The 11,802-nt window shown below is 39.6% G+C and overlaps 1 protein-coding gene across 1 annotated transcript; it reads right to left on the reverse strand.

Moving 5' to 3' along the window:
* Nucleotides 1-1,559: 1,559 nt before the first annotated feature.
* On the reverse strand, nucleotides 1,560-11,019 carry LOC103518031 (glutamate receptor ionotropic, kainate 2-like; the record flags this gene model as incomplete). Its single annotated transcript, XM_008483085.1, has 3 exons — nucleotides 10,968-11,019; nucleotides 3,720-3,971; nucleotides 1,560-1,735 (listed from the first exon to the last, which is right to left on the reverse strand). Coding segments are annotated over exons 1-3 (480 nt in total), but the record flags the coding sequence as incomplete, so codon positions are not given.
* Between the last annotated feature and the right edge of the window lie 783 nt (nucleotides 11,020-11,802).

Here is an 11,802-nt window from a genome sequence, read left to right on the forward strand (position 1 = left end):
GCTTTCGCCCCCCCCCCCCCCAGATATTAATGGTTTATGTTCATTATTATGTAGGTAGATACTTTTACCTACTTTTTTTTAAGCAAGGTACTTATACGGGCTTCTGTAGGTACATAGGGGCGTCCTTATTGTACCTATGTAGGTACACTGTTTACTCACATTTTCCTTACTAATATTTCACCGTGGTAAAATCAAAAACAAACAAACAAACTTAATCTAACCTTAATACAGCCGCTTGTGTAACTGACTGACTGACTGATACCTACCTATAAAGTCAATGAAAACAAAAACTAAATAAACCAGCCAGAAAAAATAGACTAATAAATAGATGAAAAATAACTCGGACACCTTGTATAATTTCAAAAAGGATCATTATAATAATTAGGATTAGGTAAAAAAAAAAAAAAAAAGAACCCACGCTCTCCTGTTTACCAGGCGAGCACCTTGACCACTACACCACCGAGGCAGGTTTGTTTAGAAGTTTACAACCTGTAATCCTGTATACCGAGACTACCGAGTAATGTGTCGGTTTACTGGTTTACAACCTGTATAATAACTTATTATTACATATTAAGCTATGAGGCTTTTGCTGAGATTTGATCCCGAATCCTGAAGTTAAGCAGCGCTGAGTGTGGTTGGTATGTGGACGGGTGACCGTCTGGACAATCAAGCGCGGCTGGCTTACACCGGTCCTACATGGAATAGAATAGAATAGAATTTTATTGATCATAAATGGTGGTGAGGTTATTGTGAGTGAGGTCGGTAACTTGCTCACTAAATAAAAGGCCTAAGAAGCATATTTGTAGGCACAGTTTACCTACATTATAAACCTCTATCACAGTGTTTCTTAATTAGTTTGGCCCGCGGAACCCTTTTCAAAAGGTGAACATCTTTGCGGAACCCTGAACTTTCAAGATTGCACTCCCCACTCCCACCCCCCTTATTATAAAAATACAACAAGTTTTCTTTGTTACAGTTCCCTCTATCAAACCTCTAAAAAAAGCTGTGAGTTCCCTCTATCAAACCTCTAAAAAAACTGTATAAGATGAAAATAAATACCTACCTAGTCTAAGATGGTCGTTTTGAAACTGCATTTTATCTAGTATTCTAGTGTATGATTTTTCCAAAATATCTCGCGGAACCTGCTCTATCAAACAAAATGTCTAAACAAGGGATGGTAGGTAAGTCTTTTCTTTTCAGTCCGAGCCGACATCGACGGTAGAAAATATTAGGGCAAACAAATCGTCGTCCCAAAAACGAAGTGACGTAAGTGCGAAAATCACATTTTTTTCAGGAGGGCCGAAATAAGTTTTTTAAATTTATTTTTTGAACCCTTTCTACTGCACAATCTTCACAAAGTACATGCTTACCTATTCGTTAAAACATTTTTAAAGCATTATATGTAGGTAATATGTTTTTCCAGCAGATTTTTTCCGATACACATGATAACTCAAAATCGTGATTTTTACACTTACGCCTCTTCGTTTTCGGGCCGACGAAATTACCTAGACCTAAACCAAATTAATAAAATTAAATTATTTAACAGTTAGGTTACTTACCGCTCGGAAGAACTGACTAATATGAGTGGTACTGGTGTCGATGATCAAATTGAAAATCTCTTTTTGGCGGATTTCTCGCAGCACGTTCCTGTACGTACTGGGATTGGCGTGGCGGATGTACATTTCGGTTTTTAGCGTCGGCGGAGTTTTGACCAGCTCTTGCAGTTTGAATAGGCCTGTGGAAACAGCAGACGTCAAGGTTAAGTAACGTCGGGGATGGTAAGTACATGGAGGGGTACGTCATGTAAAATGGGCCACAGCGGATCCAAAGAAAGTACCTACATTTTTTTATTATTACCTATTTCTTTTCTTTTAACTGTAAGGAATTTTATATTGTTCAAAATAAAATGATCTTCGATTTATCTACTTCATACTAAGGGCTTTAGGAGAGATGTGAAGGAGTAATAAGAGAGAATGAGAGAGAGAGAGAGAGAGAGAGAGAGAGAGAGAGAGAGAGAGAGAGAGAGAGAGAGCGATAGTGACGGAGGAAGGAGAGGGAAGAAATTATTGCACATAACCCAGATACCTATACATAAATACCTAGCTATAGATATTATTTTTTGGAAAAAAAAAAAAAAAAAAAAAAAACTTAGTCTCCTGCCATGAGAGCATGGGATTTTATGTTTTTTTTTTTTTTTTTTTTTTTTTTGTTTTATTGTTATAATTACCTATACGAGTATTATTTTTATCATTCTTTTTTTTTATTATTTAGATTTATATCAGAGTAAATATATCCCATGAAGACAAATAATAAGTAGCATATAACTCTATATGATAAGTAGAGTACAAAATATAATAACAAATGGTATTCACGCTTAGACTATGTTGATTTTCAATTTAATATGTTTAGTTTACTCTCTTCCTTCACTACGTAATTAGAAATTTAGATCTTCGGATTAACTCTCGTTTATAAAAACCATTAGAAAAACAAACCTTTCGCCTACCTCTCTCTCTGTCACTTTTCTCACTTCTCGCGTTCTGCTCTCGGCGTCTGCTCCTTTCTTCTTCTCTGTCTCTTTCTTTCTGCTTCTCTGTCATCCTCTTCCTTCCTCCTCGCTGTACCTTCTGTTCCTTCTTCCTCTCTCTTTCCTTCTGTTCCTCTACTCCTCTCTCTTCTCTCTCGTCTTTCTTTCTTCATACCTTCTCACTCTATCTCTCTTCAGTTTTAAAAATACTAGGGTATTACTACGTGGAGTTGTATAAAGGGTACCTACCTTCTCCGAGAGCTAGGAACTTGAGTTAAACACTTGAGCAGTTTGCAACTGGAATTGGTGCCGAGTGAACAACTAGCACCAGGCATCACATAGATTCTTAGCATATTAACATTATCTCCGTAATGCAGAAACACATCTATCCTACTTTGGTATAAATTCGCCTGGTAGGTTATTGCAATTTGTGATTTAAATTTGAACTCTCTGAGCGTGACGGCCCTGACTTCCAATTTGGAATACATGTCAATATCGACAGCGAAAGGAAGGAGAGAGGAAAAGAGAGAGGGAGAGAGAGAGAGAGAGAGAGAGAGAGAGAGAGGAGATAATGAACAATATGGCGTCACTTTAACCACAATGCTTCCTCCAATCTGATAGCAGATAGGGGATAGAATTGAGGGGTGGAAGGAGGAGGGGAAGGAGGAGAGGGAGAAGAGGAAAAGGAGAAGGAGGATGATTGGAAGAGGAGGAGAGAAGAGGGAGAAGAAGAGGAGGGGAGAAAGAATAGGAGGATGAGGAGAGGGAGGGGAGGGTTGCACCCAAACGTGAAACAAAGGACAGAAACGCGGGCTTCAAATTAGTCATTTACGTTATAATAGGCTTTCCTCTTCGTCACATCCTGGGCCATGTACCTATAGTGATTCATGTGAATTCTGATCAAACTCAAATCGATTTTTTTTTTTTATATACGTAAGTAAGTACCTACATATAAATTGAAATACATACTTGAAATCTTGTGAATCAGGTGGAATGAATAATTTTCTGGTGAGACGAACGGACAAACATAAATAAATGTAGGTACAAACAAAGTGATTGTTAAAGAATTTAAATTTAGAACTTGGTCAAATAACCAGTTTAATAGTTTTTGCTAGGTAGGGTAAATTGGTGGGTCGGGACTGTCGGGAGATAGGTAGCTAACTCAAAATAGATTCTGACGGTTTTTTCTACTCACCGTTATCCTCTTCATACACGATGGCCACTTTGGTCCAGTTGAGAAAGCGGATCACATCTTTGAAGGCAGCGTTGAGTAACTTCTGGGACGGATAGAGGTTTACTGAGAACTCCTTACTGTTCAGTTCTAGGTCCAGGCGCGATTCCATATGGGGGACATCGAGGGCCTCACAGATACTCTGCACGTGGGGGCCTAGGAGGGCGTCGGACGGGCCAAACAGGGCCTGCACCCCGTTCTGTAACTGACGGCACACTGGAACAGAGAGATGGTAAGACCTTTAACTTTCTACATTTTCACTTATAGGTAGGTAGGTACCTAATTGTAGCTGTGTCCACACATAGTCGATCGGCCACCGATCGATGTTCAATTAACCGTCCATACTGCCTTGATAGATTCACCTCGTCGATCGGCCGTCGAATAAGTATGTGTGGACACACCTTGACAATCTATAAACAATCGATAGTTTTTTTTTTAAGCTTTAAACTGGTAGGTAGGTACCTAACTGAAGCTGTGTCCACACATGGTCGACCGGCCATCGATCGATGTTCACTTAACCGTCCATACTGCCTTGATAGATTCACCTCGTCGATCGGCCGTCGACTAAGTATGTGTGGACATACCTTAACAATCTATAAACAATCGATAGTTTTTTTTTTAAGCTTTAAACTGTAGATTTTAAGCTTTAAACTGTATGCTCTCATATAGGTGTAACCTACCAACAACGTAGGTACGTATACCTACTAGTAGAAACAAAAAGTAAAAATCAACCAATGAGTATAGCCATCACTAGTGGCGTCGGGTCAGAGGGAATCGAACCCACGGCCTAGCGCTCACAAGTCAGACGCGCTAGCAACCAAGGTAACTAGGCTGGCCACACATTATAGAAATAAAATAGTTGAACTGTTGAAGTGAAAGCAAAATGAACAAAATCGTCAAGTTAAAACTTAGAACTTTTATTCGTAAAAAAAAAAAACTGTTAAATTGAAAGTCGCCACTGGACAACGGGGTGGATTTAATTAAAAAGTTTTCGGTATTAAATGCGGGGGAATATATTTATTTTCTTTCCTAATACCTCCTAACACTAAAACCCATAGGTAATCCCTGTCCATATTTCAACACCAATTCTAAAGGAAAGGGTCAAACACTGTACCTCTATGTATACCTAGAAAGGTATGTACGTACGTATGTACACCTACTGTATAATACCTATTGTAAATTAGTGTACATATACTTGATTATATATATACCTAATGTAGGGGCTAGGTGTGAGAATAGACCATCAGAGGAGAAATGGAACAGAAGGGAATAGGGAAGAGGAGAGAAGAAAATAGAAGGAAATAATATGATAGACGAACAGAAGAGAATAGAGAAGAAAGAAAAGGGAACAGAAGTAATGAAGAAAGGAGAGGAGAGGAGAATTTTTTTAAAAGAGGTTTGACACAGGGAACTGTAACTACTATGGTCTTATCGTCCCGAAATCGAAGAGAGAAGGAAGACAGGATAGGAGAAAGCCAGCCGTTCCGAGAACGAACATTATCCCATCAGGATAAAATCCGCCCCGGGCGGAATTTTTTGAAATCAACCCCAATCAGATTGCTTGATCCGAAGTTAATCCAAATACGCTCACTTGTGGCCTCGGCCATCAATGATCTACTAGTGTGGTTGCTTGTCCAAAGATAGTCTATTCGTACTCAATCTACAAGCATCCCCCTATTTGGGTTCTGGGGCACTCTATTCGGGTTTTGGGGCACTCTATTCGGGTTCTGGGCCGATTTCTATTTCACTTCGGGGGGGCGGCTTTTGTACTACAGGGTTGGGGTCGTTCCAGGGTTGTATTTCGGCCGAGCCGAACACGAGATAGAATAGATTGGTGACCGCCAGAATTATGAACGTGAGCCAAAACACGAGCCTCCATTCCGACATTGTACTCTGAAATGAAAATTGGAGTTAAATATAATGGAGCAACAAGTTGAACACAGTTGCAATGTTGCCAATTTTCTTTAAAACTTTTCGCCCTTTTAGTGTACCCCGCATAATAACAATAAAAAATATTACTTACCTACCTACCTACCTACCTAACTAATATCTATACCTACATCTTAGATAAATTCTTTTTCCAATCAAGAGGAAAATATTTTATTATTAAAGCAGTACCTACCTACAAGGTCTTTCTCTCTTCTCCTTCTTCTCTCTCCTCCTCCTCTCTCCCTCCTTTTTTTCCCTCTCTCTTTCTCTTTCTCTCCCTCCTCCGCTCTCCCCCTCCTCTCTCTCTCCCCTCCTCTCTCTAATTTTCCCATGTTTTATATTTCTCCTATAAACTTTGTTCCGAAAATAAAGTGCTAAAATGTCTCTCCAGTTAACAAAAACTTGTTCGTTTTTTTTATTGTACCAAGCGTTGGCGGCACGAAGGGCGGCAGGCGGCATTCAAAACGCCCCGAAAACACGCAAAGTTGTTCTTCAGCAGAGCTTTGGGATTTTTTTCCGCCCCAAGTTTAAAAACGTGCTTCGACTGGGAAATTTTATACACAGTAACTTAAGCTACTTGTAAGGGGGGAAAAATTACTGTCATTTTCTTTCTTCACAGAAGCCAGAGGCGTGGCGTGAGGTTTCTAAAGGGGGAGCCATAAACTCATAATTCTTATAAGCAGTAGAGTTGTGTTTTTATTTCTCTTCTGAAGATTTCCCCTCTTCTGAAGATCGTTTCCCCCCTTTTCCCTATCACGCCAAAGGAAATACGACTTGGGTATGCCGATCAGCTGACGGTCTTAGAATCGACACTCCACAGGTTGAATAATCACTTACTGTTTTCTCAAGTAGGTAGTACCTAGGGCTAAAAACAGTGGAGCGAAGAGTATACTATAGAGCAGTGGTTCCCAACCTTTTTTAGACAAATACCCCCTTTTTAAACTCAAATTTAACCATTACCCCCCCCCCTAAAAAGTAAAGCATAGAAATAGCTATAGATAGGGAAAGAACAAGTACATATTGAAATCGTACCCAGTTGGTCAGTAGGTTTATTATTATTTTTTTAAATTTATTTATTAAATTTAACATATTTTCAATAAGTTAGAACAAAAGCACATAGTGCACATCTCAGAGGTTTTATATCAAGGTTTTAAGGGTCCGTTCACATCGTCACATAAATTTCTTTCATCGGTACCTTTCGAGAGCTGAGGAACTTTTGAGTTAAACACTGTTGAGCATGGTTTGCAACTGGATTGGTGCCGAGATGAACTTAATAGCACCAGGCATACATAGATTTTAGCAGATTAACATTATCTCCGTTAATGCGAACACATTATTCTACTTGTATATTTTCGCCTGTTAGGTGTATTTGCAATTTGTGATTTGTAAATTAGAACTCTCTGAGTCGTGACGGCCCTGACTTCCAATTTGAATAATGTCAATTTATCGACGCGAGAGAGAGAGAGAGAGAGAGAGAGGGGTTCCGCCCCGAAGTTTAAAAACGTGCTTCGACTGGGAAATTTTATACACAGTAACTTAAGCTACTCGTAAGGGGGGGAAATTACTGTCATTTTCTTTCTTCGCAGAAGCCAGAGGCGTGGCGTGAGGTTTCCAAAGGGGGAACCATAAACTCATAATTCCGATAAACAGTAGAGTTGTTTCGGAATTTCCCCTCTTCTGAAGATCGTTTCGTTTTTCGTTTCGGAATTTCCCCTCTTCTGAAGATCGTTTCCCCCCTTTTTCCTATCACGCCAAAGGAAATACGACTTAGGTATGCCGATCAGCTGATGGTCTTAGAATCGACACTCCACAGGTTAGAATAATCACTTACTGTTTTCTCAAGTAGTACCTAGGGCTAAAAACAGTGGAGCGAAGAGTATACTATAGATATAGAGCTTTTTGCTCTCAGTTCTTTGTGGTTCAAAGTCGTCACTTCCCTCTACAGCAGAGGTTCTCAAACTGGGGGGCGTGGAGACAAATCAGGGGGAGGTATTAGCTTTTCCTATAAACCTCCAGTTCTGAAATTCCTCCCGCGCTAACTGCTTGAGCCACTGAGGTTGGTTCGTTTTGTTATTTCATAAAACCTATAAATAGGTAACCTACTTACTTGAATATAAAAAAAAAAATCTTAAAGTTTCAAATTCTCGTTTTGTTATTCCATAAAACCCATAGGTAAAAATAATATACCGAGGGGTTGGGTAAGGTAGGGGGGGCGTGAAAAAATGAGAATATGCCCAAAGGGGGTGCCATGCAAAAAAAGTTTGAGAACCACTGCTCTACAGTCTACCTGCTCAATGCTCTCCTCCGTTCTGTATTTTAGCCTCAGTGTGTGGCCACAACGACGACCATCGACCCTCGCCGAAAAAATACTAACCTCAATGGAGCAGTTGCAAATAGGTAAAAATTATTAATAAATGGTGGATTCCTATGTAAAAAGTTGTGAAAAATCCAAATCCGAGGTCAAAACTCCGAAAAAATAACTGTAAAAGGCGAAAATTCAATTTTTATTTTCCATTCTAATGAAAGAGTTCAAAGATGTGTGACGTCAGACTTCAGGCAGTTGTCTTTTTCGTCCGCTAGGTAGCGCCAGTATGCAAGCACGCTTGCGGAGGGAGCAGAAAGAAATGCCCAGAAACGTATGCGCACAAACACACTAATGTGCTGCCTGCGAGGGAGCTTTGCTTGGAACATTTGATGTGACGTCATCGTGTACGGGAGCGTATGCCGTGACGTCAGAGTTCAAGTTTTACCGGTATTATTTAAATCGATTTATCTCGCGATCTAGAAGTCGTAGAAGAAAAAGGAAAATTCCATTGTTCCTCGTTTTTTCTGCTCTTTGACTTAGAAACTTCGTCCACGTAAGCGCAACTGTTCTATTTCTTGCATTTCTGCTCTGAGTCAAGGTCAAGGCTCCATTGAGGACTCTTTTATTCATTAGCATGTTTTTTCTTTTTTTTGTGGATGCCTACTTTGGAGGAGATGATGAGACAGGACCCTTGTTAGAGAGAGGAAGCAGTCCCTAACTGTAATGAAAGCCCCGCCACTGGTCGAAAGAAAAGAAGTACCTTGGATTTTTTCCCTCAAAGGTTGTGTGGATGTTGAGATTTCTCTTTCTTGTTATTGTTCCTCGTGTTTTCTTTTCTTTCCATTCAGGTTTTTATTGTTGCTTTTCTTCTTCTCTTGTTTTGTTCTATCATGATTTATAGCTTGGTTTTGATATTCACTGCTTGCACGAGTCGTTAAGGAACGGACACATCATTCTCTCTTTCTCTCCCACTACCACTCTCTCTCTTTCTGTCTCTCTCTTTTCTCCATTCTCTCTTTCTCCTTTTCTCTCTTCCTCTTTCTCTTTTCGTCTTTCTCTCTCTCTCTCTCTCTCTCTCTCTCTCCCACTACCACTCTATCTCTTTCTCTCCCATTACTACTCTCTCTCTTTCTCTCTGTCTCTCTCAGTTTTCTCCATTCTCTCTTTCTCCTTTTCTCTCTTCCTCTTTCTCTTTTCGTCTTTCTCTCTCTCTCTCCCACTTCCATGCACTCTATCTCCTCTCTCTCTCTCTCTTCCTCCTTCTTTCCCTCCCTTCCTATCTCTCTCTTCTCCTGGAATCTACAAGCTTCTTTCTTCTTTTTAACCCACCAGTTTTCACGGTCACCTGTATACAGGGTGTTCCGCGAACGACTGTACAACGCTTGAGGGTTGATGAGTCCTGCAATAGGGTTTTCTGGTCCTCCTTCTTTCCCTCTCTTTTCCTCCCTTCCTATCTCTCTCTTCTCCTGGAATCTTCAAGCTTCTTTCTTCTTTTTAACCCACTAGTTTTCACGGTCACCTGTATACAGGGTGTTCCGCGAACGACTGTACAACGCTTGAGGGTTGATGAGTCCTGCAATAGGGTTTTCTGGTAGCCATTCAGGTCATGCAGCAACCCTCGCGGAACACCCTGTATACGTAATTATGTACGTACATATATGTAAACGTTCCGTAGTTCCTATACATGATTAATTTTATTGCTTAGATGTTTTTACATGTATAGATGTTTTTTTACTTTCCTTATCCTATACTCCTATAGGAAGGAAAGTAATGTAATCGGGTCAAATTTTCGATGGTCAGTTTTTAGTGCCAAAACACGTTTTGAGGTCCCTAGAGCCTAAATACAAAGGCATTTTACCGCTTTTTGGCGGTTTTCGGTGTAATTTAACAATATCTCGGGAACGGTATAAGCTAGAGACTTGAAATATGTAGTTCACAAATGTGACAAGGATGCAACACAAAACGTTTGGTTAAAATAGGTGCTGCGGTTGGCGGTATTTTGGGTTGGCGGCATTTTACCGCTTTTGGGCGGTTTTTGGTGTAATTTAACAATATCTCGGGAACGGTATAAGCTAGAGACTTGAAATTTGGTATGTAGCCGCTTTTTAGCGGTTTTTGGTGTATTTTAACAATATCTCGGGAACGGTATGAGCTAGAGACTTGAAATTTGGTATGTAGTTCACAAAGTTTCGGTGTAATTTAACAATATCTCGGGAACGGTATAAGCTAGAGACTTGAAATTTGGTATGTAGTTCACAAATGTGAGTGTAATTTAACAATATCTCGGGAACTAAGCTAGAGACTTGAAATTTGGTATGTAGTTCACAAATGTGACAAGGATGCAACACAAAACGTTTGGTTGAGATGGTTGCTGCGCCCTTGGCGGTATTTTGACCGCTTTTCGATTCCCGCCCGGGGCGGATTTTATCCTGATGGGATAATGTTCGTTCTCGGAACGGCTGGCTTTCTCCTATCCGTTATTGCTGTCTTGCTTCAATCTCTTCGATTTCGGGACGATAAGACCTTAGCAGTTACAGTTCCCTCTGTCAAACCACTTAAAAAAAAGCCACGATTGCCCACATGGTCACCCACTCGGATACCTCGTGCAACGTTGCTCGTGGACCTTCGGGAAATCGTTGTATTCAACGTGATTTCGCCACTGGCTGAATTTCAAAATTGCTGGTCATCCCAATCAGAATATTTGTGTTGTTGACAATTTGGGTACCTACTACCACCTTCCACATACAGACCTACTTTGAAAACTAAAACCTAATCCATTTCGTGAATTGGCAAATTGGCATGGACCGTACAGACGAAACTACTGATAATGCCACCGAAGAAGATGACGATGATGATGAAGACACAAGAAGAAGGCGAAGGAGAAGTGAAAGAAGCAAACGAGTAAGGACATTGATAATGTGTATGTTTCCATTTCTATTCTGCGTGTCATTTATAATCACCTTCTTTTTTTTGTTTACTATTTTGTTGCCCGAGAAACTCGAGGACATTGTCAATAGATGGTTCAGGCATCACTGATAAATGAATTTTTCAAGTGAAAATGATCGAATAAGCCGATTTCAAGTGAAAACGATTAACTAATGCGTTGATTTCAAGTGAAAATGATCTACTAATAAGTTGATTTCAAGAGAAAATGATCCACAAACGGAGAAAATCTATTTTAAGTAAAAATCATCGCCAAATAATAAATCGATTTCAAGATTTCCAAGTGAAATTTCCAACGGTAAAAGGAAGAAATTCTGTAAATTTTACGGTAAATTTAATTTTGTCCCTCTTTTTAACGTACATTAAAAAAATACAGAAAGTTAATCAAGTTGAACTAATTCCTCGTCTAATGAAGCGGACAGAGGAAATTATTTAAAATGAATTTCCAGATTCAAATTTTGAAACAGAAAAGAGCGTCCTACTTACAGATTTACTTACTTAATAGTCTTTATACCCTTGATCAGGTAATACTTAAGTCAAGTACCTACATATCTAATAAGTCGAGATGGTATCTATACTTACGAGTATAACTTCAGTTGATTCCGTTTACAACAATTAGCGTGACCTGAACGGATAGTTTGAATCGGAGTTTAGATCAACATACTCTCTGAGGCTCCGAGTGATCTTATTCTGTGATCAGCAAGCAGCTAGTGGCTTTGCCTGCAGTCTACGTTACTATCTTATAGTACCACCTATTTTTTTTTTTTTTTTTTTTTTTTTTAAGGGTTTTGCGGAGGAAACTACAGAAAGTTAATCAAGTTGAACTAATTCCTCGTCTAATGAAGCGGACAGAGGAAATTATTTAAAATG

This window comes from Diaphorina citri, unplaced genomic scaffold, assembly GCF_000475195.1.
Source record: "Diaphorina citri unplaced genomic scaffold, Diaci psyllid genome assembly version 1.1 scaffold2048, whole genome shotgun sequence".
NCBI lineage: Eukaryota > Metazoa > Arthropoda > Insecta > Hemiptera > Psyllidae > Diaphorina > Diaphorina citri.